The sequence below is a fragment of the Colletes gigas genome, unplaced genomic scaffold, assembly GCF_013123115.1.
Source record: "Colletes gigas isolate AHSC1104 unplaced genomic scaffold, ASM1312311v1 Colletes_gigas_Sc00060, whole genome shotgun sequence".
In the NCBI taxonomy this organism is placed as follows: Eukaryota; Metazoa; Arthropoda; class Insecta; order Hymenoptera; family Colletidae; genus Colletes; species Colletes gigas.
The window spans coordinates 211,992-232,711 of record NW_025106689.1 but is presented as its reverse complement, the minus strand read 5'-3'; the positions used below and the strand labels follow the sequence as shown (position 1 = coordinate 232,711).

Here is a 20,720-nt window from a genome sequence, read left to right as displayed (position 1 = left end):
AAAACGATTCGCGATATCATCCGCGAGTCACTTTTATTTGCGTGCGGCGACCCCGGCATACTTCTTCCTGCGCCAGCTTTCACGTGATGAAACACGATCGAGATCGTACGGTTTCGCCGAGAAGCATTTATAATCGCGAATTTCTTTGATAATTTACTGCACGACGCGAATTGCCGGGTGTGTTCTCAGCGTTTTCCGAGGTCATCCTGACTCATTCAAGCGCGTTAACGATCGACCTTTGAGTCTCGTAGATCGTGCGGCAGGATGCTTCCGTGAGTTCTTGCTCCTCGGGCGTGTAGGGATGACGCAGAAACGACTGTATACCGTTTCTACCGACTATGCAGGGCAGGGACATGTACACGTCTTTTTCCAAACCGTGTCGACAACCCTGAAAAAGTCTGACTTTTAGTTAGCTCACGAACAAATCTCACATTTTCATCCGTTCGTGAATAAAACATTCCCAACTGTGGCGAGTAAACAAAAGGATACCGGTAAACATGGGCCCGGAAAGCTGGCCACTTTCGAATCGTATGTTAACACAGATGGTGGTGCTATGGTGTGTCAAGTATAACACGATGGGAACAGAGATAGGAAAGAAAGGAGGAAAGGAGATCGCTTCTTAGATTTATAGGACTTGTTTATAAGACTTTATGGCTAGTGAACTAGTCGCTAAGTCAACCTAGCAGATCCTGTCTTAGGCACTGGGACGTTCGATGTTTTTTTCCCTTGGGTGATTCCGAGCGGTTCCTATGGCACCTGGTGATGGGACACCCTATAACCCGTTTGTTACTTGAGAACTGGTTGCGGCTACTTATTTCATAGTGCTAATAATAGAGCGTGCATTCGAGGGAAAAGGTTAAAAAATCGTCGTACCTTGAAAGGGGAGTCAAAAGTAGGTTAGTAGGTTAATATATTATGGATAGTATATCTTTCTTGTTTGTTGTGACTTCCTGAGTATTATAGATGTCTATTATACATCCAGTTCTCTGTTACCACGCATTAGAATCGCCAGAATAGCGTTTGCATTAAGGATAGTATCAACTTTTGGGTTTCAAGAGATTGGTAAAATAGTGTATTTTGTAAGATTGAATTATTTCAAATCGTCACCTTCAGATACGTCGACACGGTGATGCAGATACACGTGTTCCGCACAATGGCGTCTACAACTTCTGCAGCGCAGATGCCTATGCCCCAACACCGATACCCCTTCCTCTTGATAAGATCGCTGTCGCAGTCGATGACTTTTTTGTGCAGATCGCCCCAAGATTCGGGGTCCGAATTCGCGCCGATGTCCTTGTTGATGTCTTTCAATTTGATCCCCATTACCGTCACCGCGGACCAAATGGGCACTGTCCATCAGATTTTAATTGCACGTTGAAAAATTCGATGTCGAAATATGACAAGAGGGCGTTAATTCGTGTGCTCGTTACCGGATGTCGGCCCATTCTCGCAGATCACAGAAGCTTGCACCGCGCTCGACGAAATTCCAAGCTTCTGCGCGATGAAGTACTGAAGCCTACAGCTGTCCAAAAATGTGCCCAATCCTATCACGCGCTGCGGCGGGAAACCCGAGAGCTTCATGGCAACGTACGACAATATGTCTACTGAAAGGTGACGATTTCGCGTTAGTCGAACGCACGTGCATCGACGTTAAAGGGTGTCGACCGCGTCAAAAATACCTGGCGTAGTTGCGATCAACAGCACGCTGTTCGGCGCGTATTTGCAGACGCTCGGTATGACGACTTTCAAGATTTCCAAATTCCGTTCCAGCAAATTGCCATCTTCTTGCACGTTCGTCGACTTGTCGCCTATCGTGATCACGCATACCGTTGCGTCTCTGGCCAAAGAGTAATCTGAAAAAATAGCTACTCGTGTAGTTTCTGAAGAGAATTCAAAGAATTTTGCTTGTAATGAATTAATCTACTTCTGCAAGAGTTTTTAATAGAGATTTGTGATCACCTTTTGTACCGACGATCTTCGGATTGCTGAGAAACGCCGCCCCGTGGCTGATGTCCTCCGCCTCTGCTTTCGCTAAGTCCTCGTTTAGATCTATGAACACCAGCTCGGAGGCTAGCCGCTACGCAGGCCCGACAACGAGCAACAAAAAGGCAGATTATAAAGGAGTAATTAACGGGAACCGGTCACTAGCCGGGGGCCAGAGTTATTACACACTCGGAATCGTTACGCAATCAAGACCCCCAAGAATCGCATTAAGACTCTACGCGCGCGCGATCGATCGCGCCATTCGAGCGATCCCTTAATGCGAAGGATCGTTAGGATATGATCGTTTCTGTTCGAGCGGGACGAGGTTTTACGTGCCCTTCGCAGGGAAGACCCACTTTGTCGGTGTCCGTCGATCGCGGTCCTGATGGATTCGAAAAAAATTTGAATTTTTCCGATTAATATTTAATTCGCCAATACATTTATCAACAAACGCAAGAAGTAATCCTTTAATAAGTCCCTGAAATACTGACTCATACTTAACGCATAGTCGACTATAATTTAAAAAATCTAATTATGCTATATACCACCGTAAATATAGAAATTTAAATTACATTTAGTAAATGAAATGGGAATGTTATTCCCAGAATTATAAGTCCTGTTCTGTTTCATCGTAATGGTTAGTACGTGTTAATAAATGCTTTTCATCATTTATTCTTATTATTACGGCGCGTCGAAAGAAGGCTGTCGTCTTCTTGAGACTCCCACAGTAAAAACTTAAGGTAGCGTTTTTAAACTCTGCAGGTAGGCGGTTGACGTTTCAAAAACGACCCTTGCAACAATTTCATACATTTGTCCTCAGTTTAAAATCTACAATTCTAGGTCCAACGCCTTGTTTCTGTTCTTGCGTAATTGATGTTCCCAATCCATCATCCGAAACCTGTAATTTTGTGTTGAAACTTTTTAATACTGACACAGATCCCCGGTAGGCTCTCGCGGTAATTTTTCTTAATCACAGTCTAATTCGTCCGGGCGAAGAAATGATAGGGTATCGTTACTCTACGGGCCACGTGGGACGAACACATTTTCGTGGTGCACGCTTTCGCTTCCGCGCCAGCAGATGGACACATTTTTCTCTGACAGATGGTACTTTCACACGTTAAGACAAACCAGCGGCTACCAACAGAAACGGCTTCCTAATATATTACGTTACGCCCTTGTGCCTTCAATCTGTTATTGTACACCGCTTAATCACCATACTTCATCAAGCATGACTTCCGTGGCGTACATAATATCCCAGCTGATGAAGTTTCCTCGCAGCCCTTCGCCTCTTTTTTCTCCGCTGTCCTTCGTAATACCCGTACACGTATCCCGCGACGATATTGAGCGGTAATTAACTCACAAACCTCTTTGTGTACACTTTATAACGAGATTTCTAATGACACGTGACCGACACTGATGCGAAATTTTCAATAGCGTGTCGCGGGTTGCAACGATCGCAATTTGTATTTAATCGAACCGAAATCGAACTACAGTAAAACCTCGATTAACCGACTCAATCGGGAGAAAATGCAGGTGCAACAAACTATCGAGACTCGAAGGTAAATAACTGAAAACGTGTTTTCCATACAAAATGAGCTCTTTTGTTTAAATTGTATTTTATTCTGATAACTTTGCTCTTATAAGTGCTATATCGTATCAACTTTTTACAGTTAATAAATTTTTGTTACGTATCATCGTGTTCTAAACATCGAACAGCATGATTCAACATTGAGGCTAATTTTTTCTTATTGATCCGTGTACTTAATAAAAGCTCATCAACATGTTCAGTGAACGAGATACCGTGACGAAATTAGTTCTGATTGATGGAGTTCTGCTTTAGGAAACACTGGATAGCCGAAACCACGGTGAATCGCGATCCGGTTAATCGAGGTTTTACTGTACTTTAGTTTGCTACATCGTGCAGTCTCCCATGCGTTTCTAGTTACCTAGCCCAACGTTTCACCCTCGGTTACCCTTGTCCTTTCTGCTTCGTAGAGCTACAAGCAATCCGAGGACACCGCGTAACACTCGATCCTACGCACATTTTATTATTCTTCCGGTACATCGTTCTTGTTAGTTTCTAAACACTCGAACCTGTTCGTAAATATTATTTTCCTGATGCTCGGCAGTTACCACGCGCGAAAATAAAATACATACACTACGCGTCAGACACGAACAAAATATTGTCTGATTAAATTTTTCGCGGAACAATTATATGCAATAACACTGTGATTACACATGAATTACGGTATAATCATAATCGTAAATCTTTAAAGCGTGTAATAACTGTTTAACTATCGTGCAATTATCGCGTGATTACAGTGCAATTACAGAGTGATTACATATAATCGCATCTTGGCAACTGTAATAAGATTACATTTTTGCTCGATCTTGTTACGTACTAAGTAAACGCTTGGAAATAAATTGCTCGCGCAGAAAACGATGAATCTAATTAAAAATATTAAACACGTGGATCTGGTTCGCAAATATTACATCTCTGCGAAGATTCTAGTCAAATGAAGAGAAATCCAAATTTTAATATGCTTAATAAAATGGTCGTTTCGTGGGTTTCGCGAGCAAAGTCGCGTGCAAAAGTTGGTTAACGAGTTTTAGTTAAATGAACAATATTGTTTTTAAATTAGATTAGGTAATAGACGTTCCAGCATACTCGACCATTAAACTGGCCGTAGGTATCTGGTGCATTAAAACAAACTGAATAGCTTAAATGAGATTCGGAGCAGGAAGCGATGGTCGGAGGACTCTTCATCGTCAGCACCGACCCGCAAGATGGTTTGTACGATTTAATGCGGTCCGACGGACATGACATGTTACAACGGGTCGAGGAACGACGAGAACAAGAAGAAGATGAACGTCTTATGCAAGTACTACCGAGGAACTTGGGCGTAGTATGGTCCGCAAGGTGGACAGTAAGCCCTGAAGATGGTACTGGAACGCTGGTACCTCGCGATCATCTCGTTGATGCGATCTGCCAAGCCTGGACGAGGAGAGCAACCGTACGGTTCACTACCTCGTCTTCCTTTTCTTTCTCACCTGCTTTTCCTTTTCCCTTTCTCGACTGTCTCCCTCGTTCTTTAACCATCGTGCTCATCTTCACCGACGCGTATTGGAACCGGCGGACACTGGCCATTTCAGTTCACCTTAACGAGTTCGCCGTTTCCGCGGATGGCCTTTGACATCGTCGCGTTCGAATATTCTAAACTCTCGCTCCTTTCGCGGAGAAAATTAACGACCGGTGACCGGTTAAATAACATACGAAATATTTTATTCTCAGCCGGCTACCATTATCCCGTCTTGATGACAGACCGTAACGTTAGTAGGTAATAGTATACACTCGTTAAAAAGTCCCGTACAATGATGGTCAACGAGGTGAGTAACAACCGTCAGATACTTTGCCTCTATAACGATCCTCGGAAACCGAAACCTGAAATTATTCGCCCACGTTCATTACCTCCTACCGGAATGTACCGAGCGGCAACGATTACGTCGCTTTATTGCCCTTCCGTCGACAGTTTACCCTATTTTCCTTCGGCTTTCATTTCCTCCAGCGTCAGCACATGCACGAAACAATTACTCGCGGCTGTATTCGTTCGAATTAGGTGACTCATGCGCCTAACCAGCTGGCTTCGCTCCCGTTGCATCGAAAGTACAAGGTATTGCGTCTCGAGGGGCATTAAGATGAGTTGCGAACTCGTAATAACCGCCCGTTCGTAGGCGGTGGAATTTTTCAATGACCACCCTACCGATTTGCTTGAATCGTTACTTCCGTAACCGGGGAAACGTCCACCGTTCGCACGAAAAAAAAAGAAACGAAGCCCGGATGAGCAAGCGCGATAAGGGCGTCGCGTCCTCGTAGACGGGTATGGATTTCAAGCTTTCCTCCTCGGTGACTAACATAAATCAGCCCCGCGACGATCCTGCAGGGGCGTCCTACGTGTAAATGCTCGCGTTACGATCCGATAACGAGCAGGAGGAAGCACGTTCCTCTTCTACTTCTCTCTCGTCCTGCCCTTTTTCTTCTCTCGTCTTCTCTCTTCCTCGCGTTCCGATCTCTGCCTCTTCCCGTAGCCGAATTCCCTCTTCTGGTCTTTCGTGAATCATTTGCATAATAGCCTTTTTGATCCGGCACACTAACGAGCCCACATTCAACCTTCGTTCCCCGTAAACGTACGTATACGAGCGCACACGTCCAACGACCAGCTGAGTCGGCCCATTCCTCGGACTCCTCACCCTTTGTCGAGCACGACTCGAAGATATCCTTCGAGATCCGCGACCTGGGCCCGACGATCGTTCCCTCGGACAAATACGAATCACGCGCTGCATCGGTGTGTGACTAGTATGCGATCTTCTTAAACTGCCCGAGGTCGCACACGTCGCTTTTCCTACGCGTGTTGTCAACCTTCGACCGCTGATGTTATTTTGTTGAGTGTGCAATATTTAGTTTTATAGTTCAGTTCATTATATTTGTAACATCTTCTAACAGAAGCTTCAAAGGCCACATTCTCTAACGAATTATCCTCTTGTTTCAGTGTAATTTTTTCCAGTTATAATTCTGTCATTAAATTGGCCAAGGTCCTTTTGGCCAATGGCGTAGAATTTTATACTGGCTAGTATTCTCGTCTATTGACAATTTTAAAGCATCTTCGTTTGTTACGAAGTATGGATGAGTTAATTTAGTGTGTTCTATTTATATTCGTGTTATTTTGACCTGGTCATTTCTTTTCGTTACGTAACATTCTTGCAGATACTAGAGAATTTAGTGCTTGGGTCCAGTTATTCAAAAGTCTTCCCTTCATCTTACTGTTCCCTTTTATTTATACAGAGTGCCATCGTATATGGTTATGATTTTGTACAAAATTTAAATTCGTTGATCAAGTGAATCTTTGTAATAGTGAATTCGTACATAAGCAAGAAGGAGGTTAAAAGCAAAAACGTAGAAAGTTTTACAAACCTTGAAAAGTATAGCAATCCCAACAGCGACGCCAGTATAACCACTGCCAACGATAACGATTTTCACGCGATGGCTGTCCGCGAAATCCTCCGACTGTTTCGTCAGTAAAAACGCTGCAGTATTTCCACGATTGTCGATTAACTTCTTCCTCGGCACGGACATAGTCACTGAATCCGATACTCAGGACCGGGGCGTTGCATCCCGAGGATTTGAACGAAATAGAATCTCCTCGGAAGATTTAGTAATTCTCGCGGTACTCTGATAATTTAGCCTACACCATTTCAATCGACGAAAGCAACAGTGAAACATTGACATTGACGTTTGAATTTGAAGTTGTCTACCGACAGAAACGTGTACGAGCGAATACAAGCGATCAAACAAAATTGTTACGGTACAAAGAAGATTGTTAGGCAGGTTTCGATCAAAGTAACGATTGAAACCGCAAAGAGCAATTTTTCTAAACTTTAACCGGAGCAGGTCTTTTAATGTAATAGATTAATTGAAAAAAATTAGTCGATTAATACCCATTTCGAATAGACAAGCTAGAGTGAACAAAGGCGTGGGCGAACGCACGGAAATCGACAGACAGCTGCCGAATTCGTACAGGTGGGATATACGCCATAGTCGAACGCATACGCGAACTTCAATTTCCGCTTTGGCGGTCGCACGAGACCAGTTCCTTTTTTTTTTGTTTTTACAACGAACATTCAGGATCCACTTACTTACGGCACCGGGTCGATCGACGAATACTAAATTGCAACCAATTTAACGTCACCTTCCATATTAACTTCCTTCCTCTACCGTGCTATTATCGGGGCATATTTGAACGCGAAACGTGTAATTACGGAAATTTCTAAACCTAAACCCTCCTCGAATAACAGACTTTACGAAATAATTTAACCAGCTCGATTACGTACCCGTTTACGGCGTTCGGTGTTTGAACAACGTTCGAGGAACGTAACGCGGATAGATTCATCGATGCTTATATCGCACACGACGAAGATCTATAGATCGACGCCACGGAGAACGCATAATACGACGCGAAATAGACAACCAGTCATTCACGGGTCGCGTGGAACGCGATAGTTTCCTAGGAAGTCGATTCCAGTACTGTCATTTATTACGACGATCAAATACGCGTACAGAGAAAACCGGTCGCCAGGTGCGCCGACGTTATTGATGAAGACGCCTTCTAAAACGCTGTTTCCTCTCCCTCTATCTTCCAAGCTCAGACCGCAATTTCCGGTAGTAAGAGCTCTGGAGTCTTCTCGCCACCTCGCCGTCCATCCCAGTCGTCCTCCGCGTTCCTCACTCCTCGGTCTCGTTTTTCGAGTCTTGCAGTACCCCGCACTCGCGCAGTACGGCTCGAATGTTGTTGGCGCACGTCTGCACATCGGCCTTCTCCTTGTCGGTCAGCTTCTGTCTAACAGTGCAATACACACCCTCCCGGCCGATGACACAGGGCACCGACATGTACACGTCCTTGTCCGTCCCGTGGGCGCAACTCTGCGAACACAATACCCTTTCTTCGAGTCGCGTGTAAATCGTTAGGGCCGTTGACGCATCGACGCGTCCTCTCCTCGGAAGCTGCACGCCAAACGAGGCTAAGCGTATCTCGAGAACAGAGCTAAGGAAGTTGCCATCAAACCCGATACTTCTCACATCAATCTATCTCTTTTTCTTTTTTTCTTTTTTTTCTTTGGTCTTTAAAGGCAACTTGGAACGCTTTCAATCCCTTAGATTATTTCTGTCTCCTTCGCGAATCTCACGGATTATTTAGAATTACGTTTGATGTTGTAGTAGATCGTGTTAAGAATATAATTATATGCATTTACGAATGTCTTCTTTTATTGCAATATTAGATGTAAAACTACATAATCTTTAAAATTCGTGATAAAGTCACATATGGGTAACATATGATTTTTCACTAAGGAGCTACAAAAATTAATTTGTAAGATTAGACGTTAAAGAAAACAAATCTAGATAGGACTCTTGAATTCTAACGAGTAAAAATAAGTTATATAACAAATTGTATATGCTATAATAGTAGTTTCCAATCGTTTAAAAACAGAGTTTTGTTTTCGTGGACAACATAAGTGATAGTAGTTATCGTCAAAGTTTAATTAAAATAACTCAACTGGTGAAAACTTACACATTCTCATGATACGTAGAATATTCATCAATAATTGAAATATATTTAAACCTTACTGTGTAAGCAAATCGTGTTTGATCAATTAGACGATCAATTAAAGGACGTAGTTAAATTACCTTTCACTAGAAATTGACAAGGAAAAGTCTATACAAACGTGGAGTAACATCAGGTTGTAATAAATGATTTCATTCGATACTTGGTCGTTTAATGAAACGTTGACGCTTACGTGTATGTGAGTCGAGGCTGGAAGGACGACTTTAGTGTTCCTCACAATAGCGTCGACGATCTCGGACGTACAAAGGGCATGTCCCCAACAATTTAATCCCTTCTTTTTATCGAGCTCTTTACCACTGAAACATGCACGCATCAGAATGAGACAGGAACTTTTCACTTTTCCACGAACGATATATACAATTGTTCTTTATTTTACTCGCAGAGTATCATTAACCTGTTCTTCACGGCCTCGGTAATCTCATACCACTTTTCTGGATCGTCTTGTTCTCCTATTCTGGGGTTTATGTCGCGGAGCTTCATGCCTCCAATGTGAATGCTTGACCATATGGGAACTGGAAACAGTCGCAATTATTATGCTCTATTCACTAAACATCTATTCACATTAGCTACGTATGTCATGGGTCAAAACCAGTTAATATCTTAATTTAGGTCAAATAAAATAATTGGTACCTGAAAAATTTACCACTCATTTACGTAAAATAAAGTGCAATAAGATACCAGACATGTCTCCTTGAGCACCAATTGTCATGCAGCTGACGGAGCTCCGCGCCATATTTAGTCTCCTACTGACGAAATCCTGGAATCTGGCACAATCGATTAATGTGCCGGTTCCGAGGACGCGATTGGTCGGAAATCCTGACAGTTTCCAGGCAATGTAAGACATTATATCCGTCGGCGGGGTCACCACCAGTAGAACGGATTTACAAGCGAACTGTGCTATACTAGGTATGAGCATCTTAAAATTTTTGAAGTTCTGCTTCACGTTCGGAGTTTCGCCAGACGCTGGATCGTCCGTGCTGATTATCACTACTGCTGACTTTTTCACCATGCTGATATCTGTTGCAACGAAAAGTGCAAATTACAGTAAACCTTCATTTACACATCCGTAGGAAAAAATACAAAATACAAAATTAGAATCTATATTATCAAAAGTAAATTATTTGAGAACTTGAGAAACGTTCTGTTCGTAAAATTCCATCACATTCTTGTAAATATTCATGCGGAACGCGATTCTAACGGGAAAGGATGTTCGGAAAAATTGTTAAGAATCAGATATCCCTTTCCGGAAACCTTTCGCTGGTGACATCTTCCTCGATGATGAAGTCATCGGAGGCTGGTGGAATACAAAACACTGGACGGGATCAAATACACCTTTTTCCACCGTTTCGGGGTAAGGAATTCTCTTTTACCGAGAGATGCGCAGATAAGGGCGCGAAGAGTACACAATCCAGCTTGGTCGGTAGAATAAAAAAGCACAGATTTCAGTTAACACCTTTATAGACGCCGTGTAACCATGCATCGCAGCTAAGTTGCGCGCGAGGTACGTTCCCTCGTGGCGGGGAGATGATGTTCGAGATAAATTAGCCGGTAAAAAGTCGAGACTGTTCTACTTGTCCCAGTAATTGCTACCTCGGATGGGCCGAGATTAAAGGGGAACTGTGTGGTGCTGCAGAGGCGCGTGTGTTGCAAAGAACTCAAGATTTTTACATTCCCGAAATGTAAAAACCTGTAGGATATCGAAAAAAGATTGCAACATTAAACGAATAAAATTGTATTGGAAGAAAGCTGTGATCGTTCGAAGTTTGTATATCGATAACTCATAGTAGCCGTAACATTTTTCTATTTCGAAAGCGTCATTTATATCTGTATACTAGTTTAAACACCCATTCATTTAAATACCCACTCGAAAGCGTCACTGCTTGATAGATACCAGCGTAGGGTCCCATCCATCAAGAAGGGAAAAGGACATGACAGTTTGGTTAGGATTATTTTCAACGGAAGCATGTCGAGATCGTAAGATAACGTTAGTGATAGTTTTCGAAATTTGAAAGGTTTTATTGGATTATAAATTATGTTAGGTATTCCTAAGACTATAAAGTATGTATTAGATTACAGTACAAAAAATTAGTTGAAAAGAATAATCTTTTATAATTGTAAATCAAGCAAATCAAAGCTCGTATGTTTATTAGCTGCTGAGATAAAAATGATTCAATTTCGAAAACAATAAATTGATGACATAAACCTATTATATTATCATATGGACTACACATGACTGGCACAAAGTTGCAAACTAAGTTAAATAGGATAAGTGTTTATATGAACTTTCTTAATCGTTTGAACGATCTCTTGAAGAAAGGTGCCACGTGTTATTTTTAAACCCGTAAACGCGAGAAAAGAGGAACCGTGCGATTCGGGGTCTGTCGTCAGGAAACCTGGAAATCGCGCGCGGTTCGAAGCACCGTTTTCGACCGCGAAAGGAACCAACCGGCTTTTGTTCCCGAATTCCCGAGCAAGGTGGTATATTCTTTACAAGCGACCGTTTTACGGGGCCAGCGGCCACGCACGGCCGACAGAGAAAGAGACAAGAAGACGCCGAGAAAGTCGGAGAAACCGAAAAAAATGTATCGTGGAGTCGATCACGGCCGAGATAAATAAGAGTGGCACGAAATTTACGAGCCTGCCCGTGAAAAGCTCGGGGAAACGCTTGCTCGTTGGCCACGTGTAAGCACGCGGCGATGTAGATGAGGACCGAGATTAAAGGACAGGACCAGAAAGATCTCGGAACTCGCTCCTAACCCAAAACTTATTCCCCCTTTCGGGGCTGTGACCGTTGTTTCTGACCCGGTGCACGTTGACAGAGGTCCCCCTGACGAGCAACCCGACGCGACGGCTCGTCTCTTAAAATGGCCGTCGATCGAGCCGAACGATCGCGGCTGATGCTCGCCAGGCTCATCAGTCCGAACGTATCAATCTGAAATTGCTGGAACTCGGCCTGTCGTGGAGTCCGGATTATCGTCCGATCACCGACACGTGGAAAGAATCGTTCAACTGTCTCTGAACGAACGCTTCTGGGTCCTCGATTCTTTGACAGTAAGTGGGCTATGACGATGAAACCGCTTGGGACGTGACTCACCTCCTGTGCATCGTACAAGCTTTTCTCTACCCCTTTTCCGCTCCATCATTTTTACTTTCCCGGTAGTTACAGACTGCGACAAACATCCATTCAAATTTAACGCGTCTGGTTTTTTACATCTTTTGTCGTTTTGCCTTAAATCCAAAAATGCAAAAACTCTATAGGTATAGGTGTGGATTACCATTTTGTTTGCTCGTCTTGAGAAATACAAATTAAGGCACAAACAAAATTTTTTAAAGCATTACTTTACTCCTACCATCACGCTCGCAATTTTCAAAAGTGCAAAGTATGTGTAACACGATTCTCAGTCGTAAGATTAACCTTGATGTGTTAACAACGTAATTTGAAGAGAAGTTGAGACGAACCCGAGCCTCCACATTTTACGTTTATTTCGTCCATACGGGCGAACGTGAGTTAAATAAAGGGTTGATGTAAGGGTATCTTCATAGAGGAGCCAACATATTTATGCACGGGTAGAGCCATCGCCGAACTAACACGAGAAGAGGCAGACCGAGCCAAAGGAATTAAAACCTGAATCTATGAGATGCGCTTTTGGGGGGAAAAAGTGATCGTAAAAATGGCTTGGAGTGAGATATATCGAAGTACCTGACGTGCCAGTTACCAGGGGACTTCCCAAAAAAACACCGACGTGCTGAATGTCTTCGGCCTCGGCGGAAGCCTTGTTCGCGTCGTGGTCGATCAGGCAGACCTCGCTCGCCAACCTCTAAAGATCACGGAGAATCAAACGGTTGATCGAGCGTTGCGATCTGCACGCCTCGTTCCGCGGCTATACTTACTCTCATCAGGATCGCGATGGCGCAAGCTATTCCAACCTTTCCTATGCCCACGATCGAGACTTTGACGCGATGGGGATAGACGTCGCAGTGGCCCAGCTGGGTCGTTATCAAGGCGTTCTTCGTGGTGGTCGTGATCGGGACTTTGTCGTCCTGCAATGTACAGAGCCCTTGTCAACCAACGTACGCGAGGCAATAGTCCTTGATTACCCTGCGACAGGGATTGTAACCATAACTCAAACCTGACTCGATCCTCAACGTTATACAATAATTGCTGTTCAGCTTTCAACCGTCAAATTTAATGAAACTTCCTCCGGGCACGATTAATTATATTTCTGATACACATTGTTAAATTTAATTTGAAGTAACTGGGTTAAGAAGCTTATGTCAATTTTCCTGAGCATACCAACATTATACTAATTTTCTAGCAAATCGAAAACATATTTCGTTCAAAAAATTATTTTTGCAAGCAACAAAATATCCTATCGAAAGTTAACTCGGTGCAAACGATGCACTACTGCTCCACCATGCTCCAGGCGTTAACTCGAGTGTCCTTTCGAGTTAAACAGCGGTTGCAATCCCTGTTGCACGTGTTCCCATCGTAGAATAAAAAGAAACGAAAAGGAAACGTGTCACGAATATTTACATCGTCGCACGGGTCGGAGTCGGCGTCGGTGTCGTTCTTTATCGGCGTAACCTCCGGCTGGTCCATTCTCGGAGACCCGGAATCGTAAGTTCGTTAACTCCGTGGTTTCAGCGGGGGCAATTCGATCGTCGAATTTAAGTCTCGCGCGAACCTTTTAGGGCGCTAATTGGGTGCGCGAGTTGAGACGTTCCACTCCCCCTGGCTTCAAATTCTCCCGGTGCGCCCCTTCCAACGCGTTTATTGACTCGACCAGGCCCAGCAGTCAAGGTGGTCGCTGTTCCTTAGACGTTCACCTGAAACGAGCGGCAGGTAGAAGGTTGCTGTCCGGTCTTATGCAGATCCGGATCGACCTACGCAACAACAGCGATGCTTCGAAGGGAGCCAGGTATTTCAGGCTAATCGCGCTCTCCGTTACGAGAAACGGAGAAGTGCCGCGGAGAGAAGACAACGCGCGGGAAATTCTACGAGAGGAGAATAACGACGGAAGTTATCCGCGTGGTTCGTTGTAAATTAGCCGCAGGTAGTCGCCCCGGGAGCGCAGGTACATCGCGGCCGGGATTGTTCATATATTTCTGAACCCTCGACGAATCGAGTGTGTAAAATACATTTATTTCCGCACGTCGATAGCGGGACCACTAGTTGGTTTATTTTTGTGGGCGATAGATTTGTCAAATTAAATTGTAAACCGTATACAATTTTTCGCGAAGATAGTGCACCCAAACTTTGCACTGTGCTTTGCAAGAGAATAATTTCTTCCGTTCAAGCAGCCACAGTAATTAATCTTTCCACGTAAAAATAGAGTTCTTCTCGGACGACTTTCAATGGCGTTTGAAAACGACTTCGGTTCAGTCAGGTTATTCAATTTCCAGTTCAATTATATACTCTCGACCATAACTCGTTGGACACAATAAACATGCATATTAACAATGTTAAATTTCTTTTTATCAACGTATATATCTAATTCTATCACTATTAGAAATTGTTCGAGTTATCCAAAGAGTAATACGATAATTTCCTGCCTAATTCTACGAGTTCGTTTATGCAAACGACGAATTTGCATCCCGTGCTGACCCAATTCCCTCGCAGAGGAGTGCAGCAAACCCTCGTAGCGAGACTTCTTCATTTGTTCTGAACCCCTTACGATAAATTAGGCCTGTCGGTTTGCGTGGCGAGGCGTTCCCAGTAGTTCGGTTATCGCGGTAGCTTAAAACACATTTAAAAGAGGTCCTTTCTTTTCGCGCGTGGTCCTCGCGTGAGCGCCACTCGTTGCTCCCAGACACATTCAATTTTAACGTTAATAATTGCCGGGAAAAATGGCTGGCTTAAATGCGGCCATTAATCAGCGCCGATCGATATTGCGAATACGGCTTAACGACGGAGAGATAACATCGGCCGTCCCGGGCCAGAGTTATTGAATCGCGTCAAATAATATACGAGCCAATAATGTATGAATAGTCCTGCAATTATGGCTCGCCGATCGTATCTAAGGGCGCGTTGTAATTTAGTAATCGTTCATTCTCGCCGCGCGGGCGGGGAACCGCACGAATGTCGGAGGGTCTGCTATCGCGTGCATGCGATTTCTTTCATCAACCGTCACGATTTGTCCACCCGCAACTTCCGATCCACCGTTTTCATTCGCGAGATCCATGCGTAGAAACTGGAGATCGAGAGGTTCTCTGTTTTAGTTACTTCATGAAGTTTTTCTTCTTTGTTCCTTTCAATTTGTACATTCTGTTTACATTAATTTTAGACCATGAATCACGAGCTTTGTTAAACCAGAGATGGATCATGAATTTACAAATCAAAATGTCATTTTTGATTGTGTAATATAATAACTTTAAGGACACTTTATCCGGTTTTTTTGCCCTTTGCCCTCTGCGAGAGACACGTATTCTTCACAGATAGGAAGTACACGCGATGAGTTTTCCAATCGGTTAATACGTCTAGCTTTTTACTGACCCGATGATACTTATCATCATTCATAATACTGGTTGAAATCGGTATCTATGAATTAAACGATTCCTCAGCAAGCGGCTCCGTAGCATCGCCGTGGCGAGGAAGTAATTTAAACTCCGACGTTTATAGCGAAGCACAGGCAAGTGGGAACGAAACGACGCGCTTCTAGATAATTAATTTCCCGTTTTAATTAATCATCGCCGCGATTTTATCGACCGCCCGGGTCAAGTAACAATACCGATCGCGTAAAGTCGGCCCTTTATCTGTTATCGCGCTGTTACGAGTACGCTAGGCCACGATTTACCATCGCGATCTGCCAATTAACCAAACGCCAATTATTGCGGGGGTTGCAATAAATTAAGAATTCGAATTTTCGTTTATTATTTTGTCGTGGTATTGGCTGCGTCTTAAGTCATGAAATTAACAACTGCACGTTTCAATTTCGAAGCAAACCGGTTGACTCGTAAAGCAGAATCAAGTCAGAAGTTGAATTCGTGTCGTATTAACAGCCTATGGTCAGGATGGAGTTAATTGGTTCCTTTGCTATCTCTATTATCCCAGTATGTAATTATCCTCTACTGTTACGATATTCTATCTCAAATTTGTTGGTATTTGTATCTTCCACACAGATAAACCAGTGATATCGATCCTTGTGAAGATTGGTTAGGAAATTTTACAAGAATTCGTGCATGTTTTTAAAACTAATATTTCTTTACATATGACATAAAACTCATGAAATGTTATCAAGTATGGGGTGGTTATATAATTTTGTTCGAAAGCTAAAAAAATTTGGTTTGGCTGATCTTAAAACGCCGAAATTTTCCCAATTTAACCCCTCTGAACGCGTGGTATCGGGCTTGTTCGAGCAATTTTGAGAAAATGATTATCGACAAGTTGACGATCAACCGCTAACGAGGTGATCCCGATCCGCTTAGCACGTGACTGGAATCGAGTTTACCCCCTTTCCGGCTTGCATATCGCGCGTTAACGCCCAATTTAAATTACTCGATAATGAAGTTCTCGTTCGCCACCGCCATCCGTGTATTGACCGAGTAATAAAAAGAGCGACGATAGTACAACGATATTGCTACCGGCGCAGGAATGTATGATTAATTGGGGCCGAAATAGCCCTCGGTCGCGAATGCTTTTTTAATTAACCGCGGTCTCGGACCGTGACAGCGGGAGAGTCCGAATTGTCCCGCGATAAAGGCGCGATTGGTCGATAACGATGTCTCTCGAGAGGCAAGATTCAGCTGAGCGAACGGTGCAAACGAGTCTCCACGCTCACCGCGGAGATAGTCCTTGAAGGTTGGTCGTAAGCAACCGATCTTCTGGTACCAGGCCCAGTCAACCGATCCAGACACCGGCTCGCGCATGCCTCCGGTGCACAATGGTTGGTAGTACTGCAGCTGATACAAGTATGTTCGCCGTGCAACTGGAATTTTAATTGGCTATTTGTTTGTCCGCTACACTTCGCGGCGCTGCTATTGTCCAGCTTGCCGGAGAGGAACGATCACCGTACTTCCCCTACCGAGTCTCCCGAGTTCCTCCGCTTCATTTTCACTGGCACGGTATTAATCCGCCATTGAGAAAAGTTTTCTCTTCGACGGGGAATCGTGGCCTCGTCTGACCAGGGAAGAACTCAAGCTTCTTCCGATTTTGATCTTCTTCGCAAACAGAATATACGGGATGTTTTGGGGGGCAATAGCACAATTCGAAAGGAGGTGATTCTACGTGGGGGGAAGAGAGTAGAAAATGTATAGACTTCTTCATTTTCAAATAAATCGATGTTGATGACTCTGATATAGTGTAGTTTTGATTATATTAATTTGAGAATAAAAAGGAAGTGCCAAAAGGGTGTGTCGCCTAAGATTTGGAGTAGAAATATTTTTGAAACTGGAAAGGTCACAGCACGTCACAAAAATTGGAGGTTTCCCGTTGGCTGGTAGCGCCCGGAGTGCGTTTCGATTCTGGGATGGCCCCTTTGGTACCGATCGAAGATCGAGACTCGATGAAATTGCAGTTATTACCCAGGAACTGTACCAAGGCCTGCATGTATAATCCTCCGGTCGGAATCCTCCGGTACTCTCGGCGGTACCACTTATCGACTCATTAAGTATTATACGGTGTAATTGCGCCGTTTTTACCCGCGGTTCCTACTGCAAGCGACATTAATCATCGATACGATCTTCTTTCGACGCCATCGTTGCGAATGTCTCAATTCGCCCCGTCCGAAGAGAAAGATCGCGCGCGCGTACGTCGGTCCACCTCTCGGATTTATCTTCGTCGAATCTAATTTCGTGAGTCGGGCGCGGCTACGAATTTAATTCACCGCGCGTTGGGCTCTCCCGATTCTCTTCGGTAACGCGGCCTAATAAATTAGGAAGCGACAGGGCCCCCGCGATTCGCTTTAATCGCCGGCGCAAGAACCGACGCGCGGACCAGTTGTCCAGAATCCCGCGGACTGCCCGAAGCGGGGCAAGGAACGCCGCCCCGATCTCGACCAGCTTGGAAGTCGGTGGTTTTTGCACGCTCCGCGGAACTTATTCCAATTAAAATCGTACCTCTATTTTAGGTCAGACTCCGGTCCGGGTTCAAATTAATCGGCGGGACCCGAGCGTACACCGGCCGCTCGGACCCGCAACGATTTCCTAAATAAGCAACGACACGCAAAGCTTGCTGCTTACGTAAGCGTTTCTTGATCGCGACAGATCGTTTTTTCACTACCTTTTTCACCTCGCGTCGCTTGGGTCAGACACTCGTTACATAAGTGAGAGAGTGGACAATAGCTGGAATGTTCATTGTCGGTTAACTATACGATAAGACGGGGCTGACACTTTCTACTGTCTTCTTATGGAAAAGATTCCTGCAACTACACCTCTTCGCTTTGAATGATCGTCTGGATTTTGTCCAAAATGAACATTAAGAGTGGACAGTGAAGAATGTAGAGCCTCGATTTGGATGAAACGAACGGAGCAATAGACAAGCTTGCAAAACTATCAAATGACAATAGAAGCATCCAGTATTGCGACCCAGAGGACAGGGTAATTGACTACTTTTTAATTTATTCAAACACAAAGAATTAAATAACTCAATGAAAAAATAGACTTGTACTAAAAACAACAGTTCCATTCATAAGGAACAAGTTTTCTTCATTTAACCCTTAAAATTACAAGCATTTATTTTTAAATTTCTCCGGGGGGAAAAGACAATATTCCTCAATATGGCGTTACAAAAGTGTTTTCGAATAGCCAGTTAGTTCTATTAAAATGAATTCTTGAAGTGCAAAGGGCTAATAAAGGGAATCACCATTATGTTGCACGAGTACGAGTAACTGTATTTTGATATCGAATCTAACATTCAATAGAGTGACAAAGCTTCTCGTTATCATTTCGAATTTAGAAGCCCATACATTGTGTCTACATGTTAGGAAAAATTAGTTGAAAAATAAATATCTCACGAGTTATTTCAAGTTTCTAAACTTCATTCAAGATTCCGTTTATTCAATCTTAACGCAAGCAGAATAAAATTCAAATTAAATTTAAAAATTAAAAGGCTATTAAAGATAAAATGATACGTAAATATAGTATATAATCGTGGATGAATTTTCGCGAATGCGTCTTGTGCGACAGACTGTATCGGTCGTCGATCTCCTTCGGCTAAAACCGAACCGACGACTCTCGATCGATCACATTCCCGCGTGCGCGTATTCAGCCATAATTGCAGCGTTTACCTCGATACTAAAAATCGGTCCGACTCGGTTCTTTCGATCTCTCGGTTGCAACGGGAGACCTTGGAGCACAATCGTAGGAGGTCGAGGATCCGCTTTGCTAGCACGGACGACCCCCGTGGCTCGTTGAAATATCGCGCGGACGCTGCTTCATTTCGATATTCCTGGCCCTGGGGCCCCGATGAGGAGTAACTCCTCCGAGATCGAAGCGACGCGAGAATGTGGAGGGAGATGGACGGGGCACAGGGTGGAGGAGGCCCAGCGAGAGAGATCTCTCGTTTTATTACGTCGTATCGGGAAGGGGCGAGGCCGATGCGCAATTGTTTATGCTCGTGTCCCGCCCTATTGGACGCATTGAACATACTCACAAATACCCGTCCACGTAGACGAGGTGCGCGAGCGCGCTGGAGAACGGCGTCGTGCGTGGTACACGCAACGTGCCCTCTTCTCCAACCCCCGTCCTACCCGCATCCCGCTCCACCTCTTTGTTTCTTCGTTCGGGCTAAGATTATTAATGGCGTGGGTTCGGGCCCCGGTACACCGAAGTGTCAGTTCCCTGACAATGACGAAGTTTGCACCTCGGGCCCACCCCTTCTCTCCATTTCCGCCGAAGAGAAGGCGCGTCACGCGTCTCCGCGCGAAATCTCTTACCTTTTTTTCGATCGTACGGAGGATTTATCCGCGACGATGAAACGAAGAACGTTGAAGGAGACGTTCGATACTCCGATGAAGATGATCGACAACCACGGATAACGGGGAATAATCACACTGTTCAAGCTTTTATCGGTACCTTAACCCCTCGTTGTATTATATACCTTTCGTTTAACACTACGTTTACGGACAATTATATTAAAATGCAGTTTTTATTTTAATTACATTGATTAAATTCAACACAATTTGATAACAAATAGTATTTATGAGTTCTGTAACCTTCAGTTCAGAATCTGAAAGCGTCAAATTGACCTAGTGTTAAAATTGCCTTTTTCTATGAAACTAACTTTTTAGATATTCTTCTAACGTGTGTGGTAGGGGGTTATTTTCAAATAAGCAATTTTTTATACATAAATATATGCTACCGTCCATAAGCCATCGGACATTTTGCTCGTTAGTCTCGGAGAATGCAAATTGAGATACAGATAAAATTTTTTGAAGCGACTTTATTATCCCGCCCTCTTACACTTAGCCATTTTAAATTCTTATTTTAATATACATTATATAACGCTTGTATGAAATTAAAATAAATACGAAACGCGTGTGATATAAGCTTGCACACACTCCTAAAGGTTGCTATCGGGACGTCACGAATTAATTTCGACTCTCACTCGAGGACAAGACTATCATG

General features: G+C 43.8%; 2 protein-coding genes across 2 annotated transcripts; both read right to left on the bottom strand.

The window, feature by feature from the left end:
* Window positions 1-211: 211 nt before the first annotated feature.
* LOC122403559 (L-lactate dehydrogenase A-like 6A) lies at window positions 212-7,114 on the bottom strand. Its single transcript, XM_043407150.1, has 6 exons — window positions 6,953-7,114; window positions 1,960-2,077; window positions 1,680-1,853; window positions 1,431-1,604; window positions 1,108-1,349; window positions 212-388 (listed from the first exon to the last, which is right to left on the bottom strand). Exons 1-6 carry the CDS (start codon window positions 7,112-7,114, stop codon window positions 212-214), a joined length of 1,047 nt encoding a protein of 348 aa, XP_043263085.1.
* Window positions 7,115-8,260: 1,146 nt separating this feature from the next.
* LOC122403560 (L-lactate dehydrogenase A-like 6A) lies at window positions 8,261-13,758 on the bottom strand. The gene is made up of 7 exons (XM_043407151.1): window positions 13,693-13,758; window positions 13,050-13,199; window positions 12,859-12,976; window positions 9,837-10,175; window positions 9,553-9,670; window positions 9,331-9,454; window positions 8,261-8,458 (listed from the first exon to the last, which is right to left on the bottom strand). The coding sequence occupies exons 1-7, from the start codon at window positions 13,756-13,758 to the stop codon at window positions 8,261-8,263; spliced, it is 1,113 nt and encodes a 370-aa protein (XP_043263086.1).
* Window positions 13,759-20,720: the final 6,962 nt, after the last annotated feature.

Bases quoted from the DNA above. Each gene is read 5' to 3' on its own strand.
- LOC122403559 (XM_043407150.1), bottom strand. From the start codon at position 7,114: ATGTCCGTGCCGAGGAAGAAGTTAATCGACAATCGTGGAAATACTGCA. The intron at 1,350-1,430 runs GTAACGAGCACA...TCTGATGGACAG, and splicing joins CGAGAATGGGCCGACATCCG to TGCCCATTTGGTCCGCGGTG. The intron at 389-1,107 runs GTGACGATTTGA...AGACTTTTTCAG, and splicing joins CCGTGTCGACGTATCTGAAG to GGTTGTCGACACGGTTTGGA.
- LOC122403560 (XM_043407151.1), bottom strand. From the start codon at position 13,758: ATGGACCAGCCGGAGGTTACGCCGATAAAGAACGACACCGACGCCGAC. The intron at 12,977-13,049 runs GTAAGTATAGCC...CGTGATCTTTAG, and splicing joins CCATCGCGATCCTGATGAGA to AGGTTGGCGAGCGAGGTCTG. The intron at 8,459-9,330 runs GTAAGCGTCAAC...TTGTGTTCGCAG, and splicing joins CAGCCTCGACTCACATACAC to AGTTGCGCCCACGGGACGGA.